The sequence below is a fragment of the Delphinapterus leucas genome, chromosome 11 (genome assembly GCF_059928025.1).
Source record: "Delphinapterus leucas isolate spDelLeu-1000000601 "Yukka" chromosome 11, BTC_Dleu_Yukka2, whole genome shotgun sequence".
In the NCBI taxonomy this organism is placed as follows: domain Eukaryota; kingdom Metazoa; phylum Chordata; class Mammalia; order Artiodactyla; family Monodontidae; genus Delphinapterus; species Delphinapterus leucas.
Genome location: NC_143139.1, coordinates 38,316,064 through 38,342,311, shown reverse-complemented (window position 1 = coordinate 38,342,311; position 26,248 = coordinate 38,316,064). Strand labels below are relative to the sequence as shown.

The following is a 26,248-nucleotide window of genomic DNA, read 5'->3' as shown; positions in this document are numbered from 1 at the left end:
CTAAATTCCTACACTAGCAAGTGTTGTGTTTAGAGAGAATTCTTTGGACAAATTTCAAACATAAAAGTAATCTGGTATTTAAATTGTATTGCATACTCCTGCTTTCATTTGTACTGCATACCAATCTTGGCTTTATTTTTAAAGGATTATTGAAAATTCAGGAAAGAATTATGGGTGACTTAGAGTGACTTCAGTAAAAAAGCATTTAATAAATTTGTGTTTCATTTCATGTGCACTTTTACTTAATGCATGTGTCTGGTACTTTGATATCAAATAGTAAGTTGAGCCTTACCTTTTTTTTTAAGCAATAAAACACAGAATAAAAATTTGGAAAATACATAAAAGTCTGCATACATTTAAAAATCTGTTCCTTAATTCATTCTTCTGTTTGAAAAACTATCATATAGCTGGTGAGTGTAACACATTTATTATAGTTGTGCTGAATTCCACAGTTTTACATTAAAAAAGTAAAACAAATTTTTCTAGGAAAATGTTTCTAAAAGACTTCACTACCTTTATTTCCTTATTGCCTTTGAGAAAGATTCTATTTCTCAGGAAATTGTTTGGACCAAAGATATAAAATATAACTAGGTCTTCTCATGAACTTAGGAAATTTGACAGCAAAAGGTTATTTCAGACTTCAGGAATAATATGAAACAAGGGTCTGAAATGTACTGAAACAGAGAAGGGAGGACAAGCTAGGATGGAAGGAAGTAATCAGGGAGATTACTGGAAGGAATAGAAACCAAAATGTTAGAAGTAAATAGTTGATTTAAGTCTAGGGATTTCATGGAGCTTGGTGAGAGATTGCTATGTCTAAGGCCATATATGCTTGACCTCTGACACTTCTTGGTTCCCTAGGAAATGGAGAAAGAAATAAAGAATGTATTTCGTAATGGGAACCAGGATGAAGTTCTGAGTGAAGCATTCCGCTTGACCATTACACGCAAAGATATTCAAACTCTAAACCATCTGAACTGGCTCAATGATGAGGTAATCTCACACTCGTTTTTATATTCAAAGAGTAAGTGAACATCAAGTGGAAACGAAAGGTATTATTTCACTGTTTCTCAAAGTGTGGTCCTCGGATGACCTGCTTCAGAAGCAGCTCTCACAGGCCTCTCCATTCTCCTGAATAAGTTTGAGGCAGTGTGGTAGAGTTATGTATTTTAGACAAACATCTCAGGTGTTTTTTTAATGTACCTTAATGTCTGAGAACTGTTGATTTATCTTTTTTTTTTGACATCTTTATTGGGGTATAATTGCTTTACAATGGTGTGTTAGTTTCTGCTTTATAACAAAGTGAATCAGTTATACATATACATATGTTCCCATATCTCTTCCCTCTTGCCTCTCCCTCCCTCCCACCCTCCCTATCCCGCCCCTCCAGGCCGTCACAAAGCACCAAGCTGATATCCCTGTGCTATGCGGCTGCTTCCCACTAGCTATCAATTTTACGTTTGGTAGTGTATATATGCCTCTCTCTCGCTTTGTCACAGCTCACCCTTCGCCCTCCCCGTATCCTCAAGTCCGTTCTCCAGTAGGTCTGTGTCTTTTTATGTGTTGAAGATTTGGATGCTGAGGGAGAGGACATTCGCTTATTGGTATTCTCGCTCTGTTTAAGGCACCACCCGCCCTGCAGTTCACATCTTTTGAGCAAATATTTAATAGCTGACCATGTTGCAGCATGAAGGAATACTTTGGGATTTCCATATAGGAATCCATTTCTACTACCCTTTCTGTCTCTACTTAGGTCATTTACGTTATGAGTGGGAAGCTTTCTAAAATAGTCTACATTTATACGTGTTATTTTTTAAACTGACATAGAAGTTACATTATTAAATATTTGATGTATTGAGTTAAAAAAGAAAAAAGGGTATGGCTCTCAGCTCCTGAGAGTTCTAATTATTTTATGTAGGTTAGTTACATTAGAATCTTTAAACTGATTTGTCCTATTCCTAAACCTGTAGGAGCCTACAGGCTTAGGAAGGATACTTTCACAGCAAAAGAGAGCTGGGTTGGGATTTTTTCCCTAAGTACCTGCCTCCTTTCTTAGGCCCACTAGGAGCATTCCTGCCTGATATCTTGGGTGTACTCAAGCTTCATAGCTATGGATACGTTTTAGATGCTCAATATAGTAAGCAGTAGATATTCTAGGTACCTGTATCCTGGCCTTGTATGTTTAAAACCTTCCAAATACTAATATTGGCCAACGTCTGCTGGGCATTTACCTCATGTTATGCAGTATTTTTTTTGAACTCAAATACCTTTTTTTTTTTTTCCGGTACGTGGGCCTCTTACTGTTGTGGCCCCCCCTGTTGCGGAGCACAGGCTCCGGACGCACAGGCTCAGTGGCCGTGGCTCACGGGCCCAGCCGCTCCGCGGCATGTGGGATCTTCCCGGACCGGGGCATGAACCTGTGTCCCCTGCATCGGCAGGCGGACTCTCAACCACTGCGCCACCAGGGAAGCCCCCAAATACCTTTTTTTTAAAAAACATCTTTATTGGAGTATAATTGCTTTACAGTGGTGTGTTAGTTTCTGCTGTATAACAAAGTGAATCAGCTATATGTAAACATATATCCCCATATCCCCTCCCTCTTGTGTCTCCCTCCCGCCCTCCCTATCCCACCCCTCTAGGTGGTCACAAAGCATCGAGCTGATCTCCCTGTGCTATGCGGCTGCTTCCCACTAGCTATCTGTTTTGCATTTGGTAGTGTGTATATGTCAGTGCTACTCTCTCACTTTGTCCCAGCTTACCCTTCCCCCTCCCCGTGTCCTCAAGTTCATTCTCTACGTCTGCATCTTTATTCCTGTCCTGTCCCTAGGTTCATCAGAACCATTATTTTTAGATTCCATGTATATATGTTAGCATACGGTATTTGTTTTTCTCTTTCTGACTTACTTCACTCTGTATGACAGACTCTAGGTCCACCCATATCACTACAAATAACTCAACTTTGTTTCTTTTTATGGCTGAGTAATATTCCATTGTGTATATGTGCCACATCTTCTCTATGCATTGGACACTTAAGTTGCTTCCATGTCCTGGCTATTGTAGATAGTGCTGCAGTGAACGGTGTGGTACATGTCTCTTTTTGAATTATGGTTTTCTCAGGGTATATGCCCAGTAGTGGAATTGCTGGGTCATATGGTAGTTCTATTTTTAGTTTTTTAAGAAACCTCCATACTGTTCTCCATAGTGACTGTATCATTTTACATTCCCACCAACAGTGCAAGAGGGTTCCCTTTTTTCCACACTCTCTCCAGCATGTATTGTTTGTATATTTTTTTGACGATGGCCATTCTGACCGGTGTGAGGTGATAACCTCATTATGCTTTTGATTTGCATTTCTCTAATGATGTTGAGCATCCTTTCATGTGTTTGTTGGCAATCTGTATATCTTTTTTGGAGAAATGTCTATTTAGTTCTTCTGCCCATTTTTGGATTGGGTTGTTTGTTTTTTTGATATTGAGCTGCATGAACTGCTTGTATATTTTGGAGATTAATCTTTTGTCAGTTGTTTCGTTTGCAAATATTTTCTCCCATTCTGAGGGTTGTCTTTCGTCTTGTTTATGGTTTATTCTAAGTGTTTTATGTGTTCTACTCATGTCATAGTCACCACAACCCTTGAAGGTAGATACTGTAATTTTATCATCTCCATTTAATAAAGAAACAAGGCATAGAAAGATTAAGAAACTTGCAAGGTTACATGACTAGTAAGTAGCAGAGCCAGGATTCAGACTCAAGCATTGGGTCTTATCTATTATGTCATACTGCCTCAGAATCTTAAATTGGATCCCGTTTTAGGATTAGATGTATAGGATTTGAGAACCATGTCTTGTCCAGTAGGTTGCTTTTCTATGGGGCCAGCTGAACTAACCCTACCGTCTTTGCCATTGGTGAGTTTATAAGATATAAATTTCAGAAGTTCATCGCTCCCTGAATAATATCTTTGACAAAGAATAGTAAAGAAATTATGGTTTGATACTGTCTTGCTTTAGGAGAAACATCCCTTGCTTCTTGTGGCTCAGAATAGTGATATTAGAACATTGGGTCAAATAACAGGGGAAAAAAAGAGCTCACGAAATCAAAGGGCAAAATGAAAATCAAGAACAGTCATAAATATCCACCAATTAAGTGTTTTTGATTTGGAGATATTAATCTGTGGTCTTTTACCGTTTCTTGACTGCCACTGCTAAATGGGAAAGAGTCAGTTATTCTATAGGGATTGTAGCTCGTGTTTGTTGTAAATTATACAGAACCTTCTAGGGGGCAGCAATGAGTAGGATATGAGCTGAGTTCTTGCTATATATTCTGGTATTACCTCAGTGAGCTCCCTTACAGAGGCAGCATTCATCAGGACATATTTTCCATTCCCTGGGCCTACCAGAGGCTGGATTTTTACCAAACAAAGTTCATGGAAATTACATTACTTAGAAGAGACAAGGGAAAGGAAAGATTCCTTGCCTACTTTATCTCTACCACACCTACCCATAACTTTTGTAAGGAGTACTTGTCTTCTGAGTTCAGAATAATGCTAACCTTGAAAGCAGGTGCAAATTCGTATGTCCATGATGATGATGAGAACTGTTATGATAAGTACTTTAATAACTATTTTAACTATTTTAAAAAGCACCATTTGCAAAGTACCACATTTCTCAGGCTTTTAGAATTACTGCCCTTGAGAAGCTAATACCATTCTGAAGGGGAATTAGTAGATATCCTTAATTATTCATAATCATTTTAAAATACTTAATTCCATTTCTCAATTGTGAACTCTCAATCTTTTGCAAGTAATTTGCTCTCTCTTCAATGCTATTCTCCTTCCCGCAAACAGATATTTTCATTAATAACCATTTCTTTTCTTTTCATTTCTCATGTCAGTTTTATAGGCTGCATTAAAATTTTCTCCAAAAGAAGGTGGTTGACACGTTATTTCTACTGTTTTATAGACAAGGAGTATAAGGTCCTAGAAATGAAAGGGATCAGGTTTAGTTTATAAGGAAAGTAAAATCCAGAAATCCTGTCTTTGGGATATGTACAGAAAGCCATTAGGCTACCCTTTCTCTGCTCTCTTTCCTAAAAGAAGAGTAGGCCACAGTGCCTGTTCACACAATAGGCTTTCTAACATGGTTTTTTTTTTCTTAACATCTTTATTGGAGTATAATTGCTTTACAGTGTTGTGTTAGTTTCTGCTGTATAACAAAGTGAATGAGCTATATGCATACGTATATCCCCATATCCCCTCCCTCTTGCATCTCCCTCCCACCCTCCTTATCCCACCCCGCTAGGTGGTCGCAAATCACTGAACTGATCTCCCTGTGCTATGCAGCTACTTCCCACTAGCTATCTGTTTTACATTTGGTAGTGTGTATATGTCAATGCTACTCTCTCACTTCGTCCCAGCTTACCCTTCCCCCTCCCCATGTCCTCCAGTCCATTCTCTACGTCTGTGTCTTTATTCCTGTCCTGCCCCTAGGTTCATCACAACCATTGTTTTTTAGATTCCATGTATCTGTGTTAGCATATGGTATTTGTTTTTCCCTTTCTGACTTACTTCACTCTGTATGACAGACTCTCAGTCCATCCACCTCACTACAAATAACTCAATTTTGTTTCTTCTTATGGCTGCGTAATATTCCATTGTATACATGCGCCACTTCTTCTTTATCCATTCATCTGTCCCTGGACACTTAGGTTGCTTCCATGTCCTGGCTATTGTAAATAGAGCTGCAATGAACATTGTGGTACATGACTCTGTTTTTTATTTTTTACTTTAAAATATTTTTATTTATTTGTTTTTATTTTTGGCTGTATTGGGTCTTTGTTGCTGTGCTCGGGCTTTCTCTAGTTGTGGTGAGTGGAGGCTACTGTTCGTTGCGGTGCGCAGGCTTCTCATTGTCGTGGCTTCTCTTGTTGCAGAGCATGGGCTCTAGGCACAAGAGCTTCAGTAGTTGTGGCTTGCGGGCTCTAGAGTGCAGGCTCAGTAGTTGTGGCGCATGGGCTTAGTTGCTCCGTGGCATGTGGGATCTTCCCAGACCAGGGCTCGAACCCATGTCCCCTGCATTGGCAGGTGGATTCTTAACCACTGCACCACTAGGGAAGCCCCCACGACTCTTTTTGAATTATGCTTTTCTCAGGGTATATGCCCAGTAGTGGGATTGCTGGGTCATATGGTAGTTCTATTTTTAGTTTTTTAAGGAACCTCCATACTGTTCTCCATAGTGGCTGTATCAATTTACATTCCCACCAACAGGACAAGAGGGTTCCCTTTTCTCCACACCCTCTCCAACATTTATTGTTTGTAGAGTTTTTGATGATGGCCATTCTGACCAGTGTGAGGTGATACCTCATTGTAGTTTTGATTTGCATTTCTCTAATGATTAGTGATGTTGAGCATCCTTTCATGTGTTTGTTGGCAATCTGTATATCTTCTTTGGAGAAATGTCTGTTTAGTTCTTCTGCCCATTTTTGGGTTGGGTTGTTTGTTTTTTTGATATTGAGCTGCATGAGCTGCTTGTATATTTTGGAGATTAATTCTTTGTCAGTTGCTTCGTTTGCAAATATTTTCTCCCATTCTGAGGGTTATCTTTTCATCTTGTGTATGGTTTCCTTTGCTGTGCAAAAGCTTTTAAGTTTCATTAGGTTCCATTTGTTTGTTTTTGTTTCTATTTCTCTAGGAGGTGGGTCAAAAAGGATCTTGCTGTGATTTATGTCATAGAGTGTTCTGCCTATGTTTTCCTCTAAGAGTTTTATAGTGTCTGGCCTTGCATTTAGGTCTTTAATCCATTTTGAGTTTATTTTTGTGTATGGTGTTAGGAAGTGTTCTAATTTCATTCTTTTACATGTAGCTGTCCAGTTTTCCCAGCACCACTTATTGAAGAGGCTGTCTTTTCTCCATTGTATACTCTTGCCTCCTTTATCAAAGATAAGGTGACCATATGTGTGTGGGTTTATCTCTGGGCTTCTATCCTGTTCCATTGATCTATATTTCTGTTTTTGTGCCAGTGCCATACTGCCTTGATTACTGTAGCTTTGTAGTATAGTCTGAAGTCCAGGAGACTGATTCCTCCAGCTCAGTTCTTCTTTCTCAAATTGCTTTGACTATTCGGGGTCTTTTGTTTCCATACAAATGGTGCAGTTTTTCGTTCTAGTTCTGTGAAAAATGCCATTGGTAGTTTGATAGGGATTGCATTGAATCTGTAGATTGTTTTTGGTGGTATAGTCATTTTCACAATGTTGATTCTTCCAATCCAAGAACATAGTATATCTCTCCATCTGTTTGTATCATCTTTAATTTCTTTCATCAGTGTCTTATAGTTTTCTGCAAACAGGTCTTTTGTCTCCTTAGGTAGGTTTATTCCTAGGTATTTTATTCTTTTTGTTGCAATGATAATGGGAGTGTTTCCTTAATTTCTCTTTCAGGTTTTTCATCATTAGTGTATTAGAATGCAAAAGATTTCTGTACATTAATTTTGTATCCTGCTACTTTACCAAGTTCATTGATTAGCTTTAGTAGTTTTCTGGTAGCATCTTTAGGATTCTCTATGTATAGTATCATGTCATCTGCAAACAGTGACAGTTTTACTTCTTCTTTTCTGATTTGGATTCCTTTTATTTCTTTTTCTTCTCTGATGGCTGTGGCTAAAACTTCCAAAATTATGTTGAATAATAGTGGTGAGAGTGGGCAACCTTGTCTTGTTCCTGATCTTAGTAGAAATGGTTTCAATTTTTCACCATTGAGAACGATGTTGACTGTGGGTTTGTCATAGATAGCCTTTATTATGTGAGGTAGGTTCCCTCTGTGCCTACTTTCTGCAGGCTTTTTATCATAAATGGGTGTTGAATTTTCTCGAAAGCTTTTTCTGCATCTACTGAGATGATCATATGGTTTTTCTCCTTCAGTTTGTTAATATGGTGTATCACATTGATTGATTTGCATATATTGAAGAATCCTTGCATTTCTGGGGTAAACCCTACTGGATCAGGGTGTATGATCCTTTTAATGTGCTGTTGGATTCTGTTTGCTAGTATTTTGTTGAGGATTCTTGCATCTATGTTCATCAGAGATATTGGCCTGTAGTTTTTTTTTTTTGTGACATCTTTGTCTGGTTTTGGTATCAGGGTGATGGTGGCCTTTTAGAATGAGTTTGGGAGTGTTCCTCCCTCTGCTATATTTTGGAAGAGTTTTAGAAGGATAGGTGTTACCTCTTCTCTAAATGTTTGATAGAATTTGCTTGTGAAGCCATCTGGTCCCGGGCTTTTGTTTGCTGGAAGATTTTTAATCACAATTTCCATTTCAGTGCTTGTGATTGGTCTGTTTATGTTTTCTGTTTCTTTCTGGTTCAGTCTCGGAAGGTTGTGCTTTTCTAAGAATTTGTCCATTTCTTCCAGGTTGTCCATTTTACTGGAATAGAGTTGCTTGTCGTAATCTCTTATGATCCTTTGTATTTCTGCAGTGTCAGTTGTTACTTCTCCTTTTTCATTTCTAATTCTGTTGAGTTGAGTCTTCTCCCTTTTTTCTTGATGAGTCTGGCTAATGGTTTATCAATCTCCTCAAAGATCCAGCTTTTAGTTTTATTGATCTTTGCTATTGTTTCCTTCATTTCTTTTTCATTTATTTCTGATCTGATCTTTATGATTTCTTTCCTTCTGCTAACTTTGGGGGTTTTTTTGTTCTTCTTTCTCTAATTGCTTTAGGTGTGAGGTTAGGTTGTTTATTTTAGATGTTTCTTGTTTCTCGAGGTTGGATTATATTGCTCTAAACTTCCCTCTTAGAACTGCTTTTGCTGCATCCCATAGGTTTTGGGTCATTGTGTTTTCATTGTCATTTGTTTCTAGGTATTTTTTGATTTCCTCTTTGATTTCTTCAGTGATCTCTTGGTTATTAAGTAGTGTATTGTTTAGCCTCCATGTGTTTGTATTTTTTACAAATTTTTTCATGTAATTGATATCTAGTCTCATAGCATTGTGATCAGAAAAGATACTTGATACGATTCAATTTTCTTAAATTTACCAAGGCTTTTGTTGTCCCAACACATTTGTTGTCCCAAGATATGGTCTATCCTGGAGAATGTTCCATGAGCACTTGAGAAGAAAGTATATTCTGTTGTTCTTGGATGGAATGTCCTGTAAATATCAATTAAGTCCATCTTGTTTAATGTGTCATTTAGAGATGTGTTTTCTTATTTATTTTCATTTTGGATGATCTGTCCATTGGTGAAAGTGGGGTGTTAAAGTCCCCTGCTATTATTGTGTTACTGTTGATTTCCCATTTTATGGCTGTTAGCATTTGCCTTATGTATTGAGGTGCTCCTATATTTGGTGCATAAATATTTACAATTGTTATATCTTCTTGGATTGATCCCTTGATCATTATGTAGTATCCTTCTTTGTCTCTTGTAATAGCCTTTATTTTAAAGTCTATTTTGTCTGATGTGAGAATTGCTACTCCAGCTTTCTTTTGTTTTTTTGGTTCGGTATGCAGGCCTCTCACTGTTGTGGCCTCTCCCGTTGCGGAGCACAGGCTCCGGATGCGCAGGCTCAGTGGCCATGGCTCACGGGCCCAGCCGCTCTGCGGCATGTGGGATCTTCCCGGACCAGGGCACGAACCTGTGTCCCCTGCATTGGCAGGCGGACTCCCAACCACTGCGCCACCAGGGAAGCCCCAGCTTTCTTTTGATTTCCATTTGCATGGAATATCTTTTTCCATCCCCTCACTTTCAGTCTGTATGTGTCCCTAGGTCTGGAGTGGGTCTCTTGTAGACAGCATATGTGCAGGTCTTGTTTTTGTATCCATTCAGCCAGTCTGTGTCTTTTGGTTGGAGCATTTAATCCATTTACATTTAAGGTAATTATGGATATGTATGTTCCTATTACCATTTTCTTAATTGTTTTGCATTTGTTTTTATAAGTCTTTTCCTTCTCTTGTGTTTCCTGCCTCGAGAAGTTCCTTTCACATTTGTTGTAAAGCTGGTGTGATGGTGCTGAATTCTCGTAACATTCTCGTAACTTTTGTTTATCTGTAAAGGTTTTAATTTCTCCCTCGAATCTGAATGAGATCCTTGCTGAGTTGTGTAATCTTGGTTGTAGGTTTTTCCCTTTCATCACTTTAAATATGTCCTGCCACTCGCTTCTGGCTTGCAGAATTTCTGCTGAAAAATCAGCTGTTAACCTTATGGGGATTCCCTTGTATGTTATTTGTTGCTTTTTCCTTGCTGCTTTTAATATTTTTTCTTTGTATTTAATTTTTGATAGTTTGATTAATATGTGCCTCAGAGTGTTTCTCTTTGGGTTTATCCTATATGGTTCTCTCTGTGTTTCCTGGACTTGATTCACTATTTCCTTTCCCATGTTAGGGAAGTTTTTGACTGTACTGTCTTCAAATATTTTCTCAGACCCTTTCTTTTTCTCTTCTTCTTCTGAGACCCCTATAATTCGAATGTTGGTGTGTTTATGAGACTGTCTTCAGTTCTTTTCATTCTTTTCTCTTTATTCTGCTCCCTGGCAGCTATTTCCACCATTTTGACTTCCAGCTCACTTATCCATTCTTCTGTCTCAATTATTCTGTTATTGATTCCTTCTAGAGTATTTTTAATTTCAGCAATTGTGTTGTTCATCACTGTTTGTTTTCTCTTTAGTTTTTCTAGATCCTTGTTAAATGTTTCTTGCATTTTCTCTATTCTGTTTCCAAGATTTTGGATTATCTTTACTATCGTTCCTCTGAATTCTTTTTCGGGTAGTTTGCCTATTTCGTCTTCATTATTTGGTCTTGTAGGTTTTACCTTGCTCCTTCGTTTATAACATATTGTTTTGTTGTTTCATTTTTTGTTTTTTTTTGATGGTTGGTGCTGTATTCCTGTCTTACTGGTTGTTTGGCCTGAGACGTCCAGTACTGGAGTTTGCAGGCAGTTGGATAGAGCTGGGTCTTTGTGTTGAGATGAGGACCTCCAGGAGGTCTCACTCTGATTAATATTACCTGGGGTCTGAGGTTCCTGTTAGTCCAGTGGTTTGGACTCAGAGCTCCCACTACGGGAGCTTGGGCCCAACCTCCACCCTGGGAACCAAGATCCCGCAAGGTTTGTGGCACAGTAAAAAAAAAAAGAAGAAAGAAAAAAAGCAGTACAATATCAAAGAATAAAAGATAAAATAAAAGTAGAAAGATAAAAAATATATTAGGAAAAGTTAAAGTATAATTGAAACAACTGCAACAAGGCAAAATAAAACCACAAAAGAAAAAAGGAAGAAAAGGCAGGGGTGGAGGACAAGCCAAAAGGAGAGATCACTAACAAAGTATAAAGAATAAACTAAAATTAGAAAAATAAAAGATTTATTAGTAAAAATAAAAATATAAAAGAATCAACAACAATGAATCAACAAAGTAAAACAGAACCCCAATCTAAAAGAGGAAAAAAAAAAAAAGCCTTGGCCATGGGGGCGGAGTTTAGGCTGGGGTGGCACTTAGGCAGGGGCGGTGTTTAGGGTGGGGCAGGGCCTAGGCGGGTGGGGGGCGACATTTGAGCATGGGGTGGGGCCTAGGTGGGTGACATTTAAGTGTGGGGCGTGGCCTCTGCTTAGGACCTGTGGGGAAGAGGAGAGGCAGCATGTCGAAAGGAGGGCCTCAGGAGTGTGGAGTTCCGGAGTTTGGAGGTAGGGCGCTGAGTGAGGGTGTGTGGGTGGGGTTTAGGCCCAGCTCGTTGGAGGGGGTCTCCGAGTGTAGAGTCAGGGCCCTGGGTGGGGGTGTAGGGGTGGGGCTTGGGCTCTGCACTGCAGGAGGGAGGCTCCGAGGGCAGCGGATTAGGCCCGGGAGCCCAACAGGCTTCCAGGTGCCTACGTGGACAGGGAAAGTACTGGCCCTGTTCCCTTCCGTTCCTTCGTGCCCCTCCCCCACTATCACCCCCAGGGTCTCCTGTTGCTCCTGGACCCCTAACCGTGGGTGGGTCCCGCTGGTTGGAGGAACTCTTCCCCTCCCCCAGTCACCCCTCAGGGGTGCTGGTCCTGGAGGTCCGGCCTTAACTTTTGCTCCCCCTTCCCTCCCTCCCACTCCCTCAGGACCCGCGTGGATGGAGGGGGCCTCAGTGGGCAGAGGATCAGGCCCGGGATCTCAGCAGGTTCCTGGGGGTTCAAGTGGGCAGCGGAAACCTGGCCACACTCCATTTTGATCCTCTACCCTCCCAGTGGTTCCCCGATTTACCCCTTCTCCTCCCTCAGGCACCCCTCGGGGCACCAGTCCCATCCCGCCTCCACCTCTCCTCCCCCTTCCTTCCCCCAATGACCCACGTCCTACCCAGTTGCTGGGGGTTCCTCCCGCCCCCTTAGGTGTCCGTGGTCCCCCACTGGTGCCTGGTAGGTGCCCTAGTTGTGAGGAGGCGTGAATTCCGCGTCCCCCTAGTATGCCATCTCGACTCCACCGCCCCCAACATGTTTTTAAGAATGGATTTTTTTTTTTTGCGGTACGTGGGCCTCTCACTGTTGCGTCCTCTCCCGCCGCGGAGCACAGGCTCCGGACGCGCAGGCTCAGCGGCCATGGCTCACGGGCCCAGCCGCTCCGCAGCACGTGGGATCCTCCCGGACCGGGCACGAACCCGCGTCCCCTGCATTGGCAGGTGGACTCTCAACCACTGCACCACCAGGGAAGCCCAAGAATGGATTTTTGTATAGGTGAATAGTTAAATTCTATACAGCTTCAAAGGACTAATGATTGACAGGATTAACATTTTACCTTACTATAAGAAAATGAAACTTCTCAAAATTGGAATGTGGGAAGTGTCTGCCTTGTAAAGAATAGAAAATGAGGCTGGAAAGCTAATAACATATAGATGGGGATTTCTTTACCAGGTCTGGTGATTAGTTATTAAAAGAAATTTCTAATTAAGGGAAGGAAGACAGGGTTAAAGAGAGGAGGAATTAGTTGCAAAAGTAGATTGAAAGTCACAATTAAACAAAAGGAAATATTTTTAAGTGTATGTCAGTACTAGAAATGATTATTTCCTGGAGATTGAGTTGAATAACTTCTGGAATCCAAGTCTAAGATTTTAGGTTAATGATCCTGAGGAGAGGACTACTTTAGGCTTTGTGTTTCTCTTTATGGCCTGCTAATTCTGCTTCTTAGAGGGCCTAAAAGTTGTTTTATAAAGCATCAGATAAATTTAGAAATACATGGAAATTATTTAGGCATACAAGTAAATGAATCTGACTTCTTCTGGTCTTGATAGAATAAAATGGATCAGATTTACTCTTTCAACTTAACTAGAAAACTAGATAAAACATCAAGCAAGAATTTTCAGACATTGGATAACAGTGATTCCTGAGAGAAGGGAAATGAAAAGGATGAGCCTATGATTTCCACAGCTTACTGGGGTGGTGTGCTGAGGGGAGACAGCTGGTAAAGCCTGGCAGTGCCTGGCAGTCTTGTGAGTGGAGGAGACAGAGTTCAGGGAGGCCAAAGTGGCTAAGGTTTGTGAGATAAATACTGGAGAGGAAGTTGCTGAACAAAGAGAAAAAAGCTCCAGAGATGTGCAGTGGGCCCCTCTCAAATCTTTGGCTGAGTACTGATCTGTACATATATGGGAAGAAACTACCAGAGCCTGGAGAAAGAACCACCAGGAAGAAGGAATCAGAACAAGCCTGAGAGCTAACACAGGTGCCAAGAATAGTTCATGTCCCAACCATCTAGAGTAGAAAAGTTGTGGGGCATTGAATAGAGTCCTCAAAAGGGCATTGCTTCAAGAGTGGGGCCAAAGTGACCCTAGAATAAAGGCCGCCTGAACCCATGGTACCAAGCTTAGATACAAGTCTTGAAAGCTTGAAACTGATCCAACTAACTTAACTATATCACAGAACAAAGCCCAACAATATTTAAAGGAACACAGCAAATTCTGGTAACAACAAAACCCAACAACATGAAATTCACAATGTCTAGCATCCAATTAAAAATTCTCAGGCATGCAAATAGAAGAAAAATATAACAAAGGGAAAAAACAGTCACTATAGAAATACCCAGAAAAGACAAAAATGATAGGATTAGCCAAGAAGGATATTAAAACAGATATCATGAACATATTCACATGTTCAGGAAAGTAGAGGAAAGTGGACATTATGAGGAGAAAAATGGAAAATATAAAAGACCCAAATTGAACTTCTAGAGATGAAAAATACAGTATCTGAAATGAAAAATACATGAGATGAGATTAACATATTAGACTCTGTGGAAGGAACAGTTAGTGAACTTGAAAATAGAGCAATAGGAACCATTCAAATGAAATAGAAAAAAGGCTGAGAAAAGATGACTAGAGCTTAGCAAGCTCTGGGGCAGTGTCAAGCCTAAGCATGTAATTGAAGTCCCAGAAGGGAAGGTGGGGTATAAGTGGTATCAGAAAAAAATGTTTAAAGAAATAACGGTGGAAGATTTTCCAAATCTGGAAATATACTGACAGATCCAAGAAATTCAGCATACCTCAAGTAGAAGAAACACCATAGTGAAATGTATAATAATCAAATTGCTAAAGACCACTGATAAAGAGAAAACTAATGAAAGCAACCAGAGGAAAAGAGACATATCATGTACAGAGGAACAAAGATCTGTCAGAAACCATGTAGGCCAGAGGACAATATAGCTACATCTTTAAAGTTCTGAAGGAGGAAAAAAAAAAAGCTTGGCAACCTAAATTCTATACCAGCAAATATATCTTTCAAAAAATAAGGCTATACTTTTTTAGGCAAACAAATGCTGAAAGAATTCATCACCAGCAGACTTCTACCATAAGAAATGTTAAAAGATATTTGTCAGGCAGAAGAAAAATATGAGGTAAAAGTTTCAATCTACACAAGGAGTGAAGAGCAGTGGAAATGCTCTCAGTTTTTAATATCTCTGAAAGACAATTGACAAGTCAAAAATAAAACAACATACTGTGGGGTTTATAACATGTTGAAGTAAAGTATATGACAATCATAACACAAAGGAGGGGAAAAATGGAAGTACATACTTGTTTAAGGTTCCTATACAATACATGAAGTGGTATAATGTTATACGAAGGTAGACTACAATAAGTTAAAGACATATAAATCCTAGAGCAACCAGTTAAAAACAAAAACAAAAAACAAAGAGGTATCGTTATAAGCCAGTAATGGAGGTAAAATGGAATTAAAAGATACCCAATCCAAAGGAAGGCAGGGAAAGAGGAAGGATACAAAGAACAGATGGGACAAATAGTAAAAGAAGAACATGATGGTGGATTTAAAACCAGCCATCTCAGTAATCACATTAAATGTAAATGACCTAACCCAGCACACCCAGTAGAAATATAATGTGAGCCATCTATGTAATTTTAAGTTTTCTAGTAGTCACATTAATAAAAAAGTAAAAAGAAACAGGTAAAACTAATTTTATAATATATTTTATTTAACCCAATATATCCAAAATATGTTATTTTGGCATGTAACAAATCTGAAAATATTGTTAATGAGTATTTTACCTTCTATTTAAAATGTGTGTATTTTACACTTAGAACACAACTTGCATTAGTCATATTTCAAGTGCTCAAGAGTCACATTTGGCTAGTAGCTACCGTATTGGACAGTATAAACATCCTGTTAAAAGGCACAGATTGTCAGATTAGGTTAAAAAATATGTCTACAGGGAACCTGTTTTAAATATGAAGACACATATAGGTTAAAAGTAAAAGGATGGAAAAAATATACCGTGCCAACACTAAACAAAGGAAAGATGAAGTAACTATATTCATATCACACCAAGTAGATTTCAGAGCAAGTCATATTACCAGTGATAGACTTTTCATAATGGTAAATGGGTAAGTTCATCAAGAGGATTAACAACCTAGATATGTGCACACCTAACAGAACTTCAAAATAGATGAAGTAAAAACTGAGAAAATTGGAAGGGGAAATAGACAAATTTATAATCACTGTTGAAGATTTCAGTACCTCTCTCTCAATAATTAACTGTTTCCAAGGCGAAGTTAAATCTAAGTGATGCTTGGTAAGAGAGGAAACATCTTGCCAAACATTAAGCCCAACTAGACAAACCTAGCACAGGGAGTAGCTTTTCCTTAGGAAATAAAAACTGCGTAAGAAGGGAAAAAAAATCAGAGAAAATGAGATAAATTAGTTAAGTGAATATGATGGGGTCTACGATATGCTATGCACTCTAACATGTGGAATAAAATGACCAGAATGGAAGTTATGGTGTTTCTAACATGACTCATGGGAAGATTCCACGTCATTATAGTTTACCTCTTTAAAGTGTTTCTTAGTAGAACTAGTCCTATTGATAAACCAGGGATTTATGTGAGGTCACAGGGAGAATAATTACAGTTGTCATGACTCCATAAAAATAGATGTTGCCTGCCTCTCTTTCTCTAAAACCTTGGCAGTAAATCTAATAATTTGTTACTTGAATTTGCATGTGAGAAAAATCCTGGACACAGTGAGGGGTGCAGTAACATAGAGCTTACCTGAAGTCTGCCTTCTTGGTTTCTATAATATTATTAGATCTTTTTAGGAGTGAGTGACCTTCTGACTCAATATTCAGGGGTTGTTGCTTGGTTAGTCTTTCGGGTTTTCTGGTTGACAAGGATAAGTCTAATTTAAAAATCAGAATGAGGGAGACTTCCCCAGTGGCGCAGTGGCTAAGAATGCGCCTGCCAATGCAGGGGACACGGGTTCGAGCCCTGGTCCAGGAAGATCCCACATGCCTCAGAGCAACTAAGCCCGTGTGCCACAACTACTGAGACTGCGCTCTAGGGCCTGTGTGCCACAACTACTGAGCCCGCGTGCTGCAACAACTGAAGCCCACGCGCCTAGAACCTGTGCTCCACAACAAGAGAAGCCACCGCAAGTAGCCCACGCACCACAAGAAAGAGTAGCCCCCACTCGCCACAACTAGAGAAAGCCTGTGCACAGCAACGAAAACCCAACACAGCCAAAAATAAATACAATTAAATCTTTAAAAAAAAAAATTCAGAATGAGTATGTAGAGGGGAAAATCTGGAGGGGTAAAATAGGAAAACAGCTTTTTTTCCCCCTGAAAGTTATCTTGGTCTCTGCTCAGGAACACTGTCATGCTCAGGACTTTTAGAACATTTATTTCCTAAGTCAATTATAAGGGTTCAAAGTGTGAAATTGGAAAGGGTTAAAGTCAGGATTGTATTGTGAAATGTTTTACTTCTATATGCATGAGAAAACAATAGTTTGGCTGGTTTACTGCGTGAGAAGGAGGATACAAATAACAGTCATTTATGTCATTGTGGTAACATACAGGAAAAGGATTGAATCCTTAGTTTGAAAACATGGTAGGCTTTTCTTTTAAAGAGAAGCTTTTTTCAGCTTCAACCTGGCAGCTCTTCAAATAAAATCACAAAGGAATAAGACACTATAAACAACCATTCCACCCCCAGACAGGGCTGCATAGACAAGTAGGCACTCATGGCCAAAGCTGCGAAGGCAGCAGGAAGGGCAGCTCTTCAGGCACCAGGAGCTGCAGCAAGCAGAGGCAAGTGTGGGCCCCCAAAAGAGGGACAAGTGCAAGACAAACAGTAGGCACAGGGCTGACTTATTACTCCTAGCCCCCTATTCCAAAGGGAATTGAAGATCTTCTGAAGCTAAGAGAGTCCTGTGTGCAGAGAGGCTCTCACCATGCAAGGGGAGGGACCCTCGTCTTCACAAAATGCAAGCAAATGCTCTGACCATCACTGCTCCTCTTTCATCTTAAGCACTGTGATCCCTTCTCTCATTTCTTTTTCCTTTATCTTCAGCCCTCTGTGAGATGACGTGTAGGATTCTTTTTGTTCTCCTAACTCCTAGCTTGTTTTTTTGGTATGATTGTGTCTTGGCTGAACTATGGCAATTTTCCTCATTTGTATAGAGTAAGAGCTGAAAAACTGAGGAGAAAAACTCGGATCTAAATTCTGCCTCAGATGTCAGATTACATGTCCTCAGTTAATGGGAGGGAACATTGAAGCCACTAAACTCCCTCCTACTGAGATACAGTAGAAATGAAAAAGAACCCAGACGACTCCATAGAGCTAATTAATGAGCTGACTTTGGAGGAAGCCATTTCCCTCTCAGTGGAGAAACCTTGGTTGGAGGCAGAACTGAAGCAGTGGAAGAGGGATTCTTAGTGTGGTGTCCTGATCACTAGGTCTCTGTTCCTGTTCAGCTGGCTTGGTCTTTAGCTTTATAGGTCCACTCTCTCAAAATAACAAAATGAAATAAGAAGCCAAACAGCTCAGTCTGTGTAGGTCCAGCTAAACTTAATTGGTTTCTGGCACTCTTTCCCCCTGAAAAATAGGATAGTCATGTGTAGCATGACACTCATTTATGTCATCCTTTTCACTTCAGGATAACGATCCCAAAGGTGGTATACCCCTCGGATGGGCACCTGGGGGAGATATATCTCCGTGGCTTTCATGTGCTTGGCTATCCTTGTCTCTCTCTGATTTCTTCTACTTCCGTCCTAAGTCCTTGTTGCCTGTTGTAATATATAACTTGTCTGCCCCCTTGGAGGGTTTGGCTTACAGTGACTGACATGTTGTCTGCCTGTTCACTTCACCCCCTGGATTGAAGGGTTTATTTAGCCTCATAGCATGGCTAATATTGTGGGATAGAATGCCAGAGGAATCAGTCCCTTCCTGCTGATTTTCTCTCACTAGAGGATGTAGATTATAGCTGTGAAATCTGTGCTTGCTGAGCAGATCCTCCTGCATTCCTGGCTGCCTTCACAAGCCGAGAAGCATCCTTTAGCACCATTATCTTCGGGGGCAGGGTTAGATTAAAAACCTGGATTGGAGAAATCTGTGACCCTAATTGTGTCATAATTCATTGTCATTATTGTAAATAGCTGAGCTCCAGTTACCTGTTGGGCATCACTCAGCAGAGAATTAACCACAACCTGAGTCCTCTGGGCCTGTTGTTCTGTTCAGAGATGCAGGAAGAACAGTGTCTTCCTTCAGTCCTGGGTCTCCCTCCCACCACCCTCAGAGCTCTGCTTCATGGTGAATGTGGTTTCCCTGCAGCTGCTTAGGCATCCTCGTCTATAGGCCCTTTTTCTGGTCTAGACCGCGCTCCGGTGTGTTCCTGGCAGTGTTCCCTGCTGCCTCCCCAGTATGTAGTTGCCTACTATTGGGCAGTAGCTCACTGCTCTGGCATTCTAGTGTGTAAATATTTGTCAAAGGACGGTGGTGTTTTCCCTTTCCCCAAAAAGCATTCTGAAAAATGTGCCTGTTTTCTTAGTCATATTTCCAAGCTTTGGATCAGTTAGCCCATTCATTCCTTGCAGTTGACAGACACTGGCCTGACCTCAGCTGGCCACATAAAGTAAGTATGCAGTAACTTCCGGCACAGTAACTTTCAAGCTTTGGTACCAAGGAGTCCTGGACTTAAAGGAACCATGGACGACATAGTCATTGTTAGAGAACACATTGTTTCATTAACATATCTCCTGTATCAAGCATTTTAATTTCTTTCACTTGTACTTGATATTGAAGGCATAAATGAAATCAACAAAAATGAGGCAGCTAACCATATAGATTCTGGGGGAGAACTTTACTCTTCATGTGTGTCATTTTACTTTCAGGTCTCATGTAATGTAGGTTATACTATATCCATGTCTGCCTCTATAAAGGTGACATTGCTGAGCTACTACCAGTTTAGAGATGTTTTTCCAGTATAGTTGATGGTTTATTCTGTCACTCAATTCTACTTGAGGCCAAAACAGTTTGCTTCTGCTACGTGGCTTGTTAGGCTGAAAATGCAATCTTTAGTCATGGAGCAGAATTTTCTATCTTTGTGCAGAATCAGGAGACCTACATAGAAGGATTGAACTACTGATCTTAGCTTTATTAACACTAGACTCTGAGCTCAGGATTTATTTAAATTACTCGCACAGTCCCGATAGATTAAAGGAACTGCTAGTGTGTACCTCATTAAACTGCTTGTACTCCTTCCTTTCCTTTTCTCTGAGTCTCACCTTGTACCACCCCTTCCTCCTCATTTTCCAGTTTTTTTAACCTGATCTTCAGTCTTCTACAAGTCCTGCCAACATCTTCCCATATGTATCTGGACCCATATATATACACATATGTGTGTGTGTGTGTGTGTGTACACACACACACACACATCAGCTTTTTCTGTTTTCACTGTTTATAACCACCTCAACACCTTCCTCCCTTCTAGTCAGAATTTGATATAGGGACATGAGGCTGTTGGGTGTTGAAGTCATAATTGAATTGATTAGGAAACTAACCTATGCTGTGCAATATAGCAACTGTGTTTCCTTCTTACAGCACAACTATTTTGAAAGGCTGGAGTATCTATTTTAATACATATACTTTCTTCCCACAGATCATCAATTTCTACATGAATATGCTGATGGAGCGAAGTAAAGAGAAGGGATTGCCAAGTGTGCATGCATTTAATACCTTTTTTTTCACTAAGTTAAAAACGGCTGGTTATCAAGCAGTGAAACGTTGGACCAAGAAAGTGGATGTCTTTTCTGTTGACATTCTTTTGGTGCCCATTCACCTGGGAGTGCACTGGTGTCTTGCTGTGAGTGCCTCTTTTATCACTGATAAAATTTAAAAGAAATCTATATAATTATAGAATACACAGAGAGTAGTGAATATTAGTTCTACATTTTCACTAGATGACTGACAGAAAAAGTAGCATTTAGTTGTCTAAAAATTGGATAGATCAGTGAACTCCCTGTCAAGAGTGGGAGATACTTAGTCTTGGAAGAAAGCTGTGGAGTTTTCCTTTTCTGGAAATATTTTAAAAGGGAGTTATAAGTCAAAGCAGGCTAAAGGCAAGGCATGGGGAGTAAAAGTGACTTCTTAATGATGCTGCCAACTCAGATTCTATGACTGTTATTTTCTGCCTAATCATGACTTGTCTTGCATACTTGGTAATTTAATATTTTTTATGACTCTGAGAACATGGATACATGAGCTTAATATATTAATAAAAGTATTTCACAGTCTGTTTTGAGTTACCTTTGAAAAGCATAAGCCAAAAGGAAATTCTCCAAGTAAAGAAACAAAACCTAGACTCTTTTACCATCTTTCAGAAAATGTATGGAAATTATCTCACTCAACTTACGTCCTCTGAAGAGCATGTTTTGTCTTCACTGTTACCCACAGTGCAGATGGAGAACCTGAATACTAGAAAAAGGTTTCAGGGCAATTACTGGAGCCACCAGTCAATTAGCCCCCATCGTAGTTCTGAGTAAATAATCCCCCTGTTCTTCTCTCCTCTGCAGATTAAGCATGGTATAATGCTAAGCATCCATCAAACTTGTCATGCTATCATAGGAAATCTGGCAGAAGGTTCCAAATTCCAGGGAAGGAAAAAGCTGAGAAACCAGTTTTCTTCACTTCATAAACACAGATTTTTTTTTTTTTTAATTCCCAGGTTGTAGACTTTAGAAAGAAGAATATTACCTATTACGACTCCATGGGTGGGATAAACAATGAAGCCTGCAGGATCCTCTTGTAAGTAGGGAGTTGAGGACAAAGAGATTGATGTTGGGTATATGTTATGTTTTTCCAGCTATTGAACTCAGTTCTCTGATCCCTTCAATGTAGTGATTAACAAAGGAAATCTTTATCTTGAATAAGAATGGGTATTTTCCATCTAAGTAAGTAAAGCTTAATAATAATATAATACCAAAAATACACCCTAATGGGGATAATTACTGTCCCAGTGCTCTAAATATAGAGTGGATATATACATATAGATATAGAAACTACTTAGAAATCATCTACTCCAACCTCCTAAATTTTCAGATGAAGAAACCAAGACCCACAGAGGTGATTTACATTTGCTCAGGTCCTACTAGTTAGTGGCTCAACTGGGAACCAGAATGCAAATCTCTTTATATCCCATCTGTTTCTCTTTCCAAAATGTCTATTCCTCACTGTACCATTTTGGCAGCCAGGAGGGGGCTGGGTTCCAGAATGGTGAGCAGTTCACACTTAAGAAGAGTGCTGTATATGAGGTATGCACTCAACAAATTGTTGATTTGGATTGAATTTTCACACAGGAGAATCAAGACCATAAATAAATAAATACCTCAGTATTGCTGGAGAAACAGTTTTCTTCCATTAGATTGAGTTCTGTAGGCCCATATAAACCAAGGAGAAGAATCAGAACTTGTTCCTCAGGACGGACAGTAGGTAGAAAGAGCCTGGGTATCAAAGGCAGATGTCATGCTTCTCTTGGGTTGACAGGGCAGGCCTGAATTGTGGGACCTCCAAAGGAAGCTTAGCAGTCCAAAGATTCCCTGCCCAGTAGTATATACAGTTTTCCTTAGACGTGCAGAAGAAAACTCTTCCTAAGGATTGTCAACCCCATTCTTGCAGTGGCAGCTGTCATCACTGCTCCCCAAGCTCATCTCATTCTCTCCCAATACCTTTAGGCAATACCTGAAGCAAGAAAGCATTGACAAGAAAAGGAAAGAGTTTGACACCAATGGCTGGCAACTCTTCAGCAAGAAAAGCCAGGTACATTGCTCCTTGATGAGATGGAAATCCTGAGACTAGGGTATTAGAAAGAAAAGGATTTTACTGCTTGGTCCCCAGAGACCTTCTGTGTTAGTGTCTAGCCTCACCTCAGCTTGGTCGTTTGGTTCCTTGGGGAAGATAGAGTAAGCTGTCTGTGGGAAACTAGTATTGTGTTTCTTATAAAGAACTAGGTTTTATAAATGCCCAGCTATTTTGCTAAACTTTCATCTGTGGGAAATGTTTGCAGATTGTTTGGCCCTTGTGGGAGGGGCCAGCTTTTACACCCTTGGGTGTCATGGAAATCTAAGATAGTCTCCTGTGTGATTAATATGAAATACACAGGCTGGACTGAGATGCTGAATTTTTTTCTCTGAGCCTCTGTTGTTCTGAGTGGGGGACCAGGGTCATCTCTTCAAAATTCAGGGAAACCTGTAAAATTTATATCCTTTGGCTCTTACTTATAATCAAATAAGAAAGAAGGAAGCTTGGAAAGATGTCACTTTTTTTTATTGTTTTTGGCCTTTCAGGAAATTCCACAGCAGATGAATGGAAGCGACTGTGGCATGTTTGCCTGCAAATATGCTGACTGCATTACCAAAGACAGACCAATCAACTTCACACAGGTGAGCCAAACCTTCAGGAGGGATGAGTACCCCATCTCCAGGCTGCCAGATAGATGTTTTTCCCTCCACTTGCTCCACTTAGGGGGCTCTGCTTCAGCTTGTGGCTCATAACACGGGTGGTTACTGCCTGTGCCGCCTCACAAGAAAAAGGGTAGTGATAGGCCACATCCTATATCACATATTGTGATGTATGGGCAGAGCCTTCTTCTCCGCCCATCTCTCCCACCTACCTCAAATCCTGTGAGAAGCAGAGAACTGGGACCAGAGCAGGTTTCCTATAGTTTCCCTTTATTTGGGTAGCAGTTAAGTTTTGGAACAAGCCACACCTTGATCTAGTATAATTTGTTATGCTGCCCTCTTCCCCTGCCCCTCACTTGATGCAGCTGGTCAGTCTTCTTATAGTTTGTGATTGTTTATTTCTGTCCATGTGGTCCTTCGGAGACCAAGGTGGATTGAGACTAGAGATTAGGGGTTATTCTGTGTCCTTCACTTAACTCTTTACTTCTGTTTAAATCAATGGCTTTACAAGATTTTTCCACCATAGCCCTTGGGTGGAGCTCACTCTTGCAGTTCCTATAACATCTCCTGTAAAAAGTGAGTTTTTGATTTTCAAGCTCGGATCTCATATCCTCTTAAAAGTTTAACATAGAGGACTTGATAGACACCGTTCTCAAAATTCTTGGAGACATTTGGGTGTACCCTGGGGACTCCTGGCAATGCCCAACAAAACTCCTAAGGTTACAACAATGGAAAATAGCAATAAAAATAGTAATAGAAAACAATAGAAAGGAAAAAAATCACATGTGATAAAGAATGAGCCATTTGAAAGATCAGAAATTCAGCTGAGATTATTTTAGTTGAAAACCTCAAGACGGAAAGGAGTGTTAGGTCTGCATACAAGAAATGAAAATAAGGGTGTCTCTGTCCCTACAGCAACACATGCCCTACTTCCGGAAGCGGATGGTCTGGGAAATCCTCCACCGAAAGCTCTTGTGAAGACTGTCTCAATTAGCAGACGTGGACTTGTGGGAGACCAGCTCTTTGTTGTCTACGGCCAGAGACCTTGGAAACAGCTGCTCCCAACCCTCTGTTCTTGTAAAGTCCTTGATCCTGGACCAGGCCCTGGAGAGATGCACTCACAAGCACATCTGCCTTTCCTTTTGTATCTCAGATACTATTTTTGCAAAGAAACTTTGGTGCTGTGAAAGGGGTGAGGGACATCCCTAAGCTGAAGAGAGAGACTGCTTTTCACTTCTTCAGTTCTGCCATCTTATTTTCAAAGGGCTCCAGCCTCACTCAGTCTCTAATTAGGGGCCTGAGAGAAGCTTGGAAAGACTCTTGATTTCATGTAAACTCTTGTTGTTAGGCCTTACTAAGAGGTAGGAAAGGACGTGGGCAAAAAGGTAGGGATGAAAACCACCAGCATATACACGCACACATACATAAACACAGGATTTTCAAGATATGTCACTGGGAAAGTGACTGTAAACTGGACTTTGGGGCACCTGCGTAATTCCCTCCTCCAGGACTTTTCCTATTTATATGCCCCTTTGTGAAATCCGTCTGCTTCTGTACAAGGCTGTTTTATCATCTGTAGCTTCTTCCTCTCCTGAGGCACAACACGTGAGCCCTGGATGGACCCCAAAGTCCCAGGCAGTCCTTTCCTTAAAAGCAGAGGCTTGCATGTGCTCACAACACATGACATGGGGAAGACCCACCCAGGGAGCGGTTTAGTGGAGCGACAAGGCACCACTTTTACTGCTACCTACTTCTGACCAAGAAGAAGGACCTCAGTCTTTAGCATAAAATTCCAGCATTGGATGAATGCAGGTCTAGTTTGGTCTGTGGCTAGCTAGTTTAAATATGTTTCTAACCACAGAGAATTTAATATATATATATATTTCACAGGGATATGTTTTTGTTTTTTTTTTTTTGAAGGCTGAATGTGTTCACCATTTTAGCCTGTAGGTTTATTACCATTTTCCAAATTTAGCTCCAGCACGCACAGATCCCAGCCCCTATGTGTAGGGTGTTTGTGGACTTCCTAACAGAATATTTTGATTCCTGGATGGATTTGGCTTAGGGGTAGAGGTTACAGAGGGAGGCGAGATTTTCAACTGGAAAACGGGTGGAATTTGTACTGATCAACCTGAGAATGAAAAACTGCTATTCCTTTTGTTCTATGTGGCATCTCCCCACCCTCTGAGCGCTCCTCAGGCTAGATAGTGAAATGATCCAATGCCAGTGTCATTTTGTACTTAAGCTCCAAAACAGGAACATTTTATACTTTTTTCTGTATTGTAATAGGTAGTTTTGTACGAAATCTTTTCTTCTCTTCCCATGTACCTCATCCTTTCCAACATTGTGCTTTCTCCCTGGGCTTATTTGAAAATTTTACTCTGTTTTATATCAAGCTTGTTTAGTACATTTTTCTATGTGTTACCACAGGTTACAATTTGAAAAGAAAACTATTTTTTTTAAATATTCCATTGTTAACTGAATGTTACTGTTTTCCACTCCAGCAACTAGATGTCCTACGTTTTTCATACTGCCGGCCTTTAGGGGGAAGACCACCTTTTGTTTGTTTGTTTTCTTTTTTTTTCTTCTTTCTTTCTTGCCTGTTTTGTTTTGTTTTGTTTTGTTTTGTTTTGGGTTTTTTTGGTGTTTTCTATAGGAAATAAATAGCTTTCTATATATGAGTTCCTGGGACTTTCACATTCTCGTTTAGAGAGCTATGGCATGCAGGCTCATTGTGGGACTCCTGAACATTGATTCTTGGTACTTAATGTATTTAAGTGACAACTTGAAAGGTGACAATATCGTATAGATTTTGGACCATGAATCAAAAAGACCTGAGTTTTTCAGGCACTCTTGCTATTGTCTGGGGGACTCAAAACAAGATACTTCTCTGTATTTATTGTTTGTCCACTTAGATAACATCTGTCTTACCTTCCTCACAGACTTTTTGTACAGACCAAAGCAACAAATATTTATTGCCATGTACAGCAGAAAATGAAACATGCAACAAAAGCACTTTGAAAAATATACAAGGAATTGTTAAGCCTGTCTGAATTTGGCCCCACTTTCTGACCAGTGCAGTTTTGTACA

At 40.2% G+C, this 26,248-nt stretch overlaps 1 protein-coding gene across 7 annotated transcripts in view; it reads left to right on the top strand.

Annotated features, from left to right (window-relative positions):
* Positions 1-25,839, top strand: part of SENP1 (SUMO specific peptidase 1) — a 59,699-nt gene extending 33,860 nt beyond the window's left edge. For 6 of the 7 annotated variants that reach the window (XM_089920626.1, XM_089920628.1, XM_022572283.3 and 3 more), the window contains 6 exons: positions 862-993; positions 20,362-20,565; positions 21,427-21,506; positions 22,433-22,517; positions 23,045-23,140; positions 24,074-25,839. In XM_089920626.1, the coding sequence (XP_089776752.1) occupies positions 862-993; positions 20,362-20,565; positions 21,427-21,506; positions 22,433-22,517; positions 23,045-23,140; positions 24,074-24,136 (660 nt within the window). In that variant the 3' untranslated portion in view covers positions 24,137-25,839. Of the gene's footprint in view, positions 1-861; positions 994-20,361; positions 20,566-21,426; positions 21,507-22,432; positions 22,518-23,044; positions 23,141-24,073 lie in introns of those variants that run through there. The other variant, XR_016394916.1, reaches the window with a different exon arrangement.
* Positions 25,840-26,248: the final 409 nt, after the last annotated feature.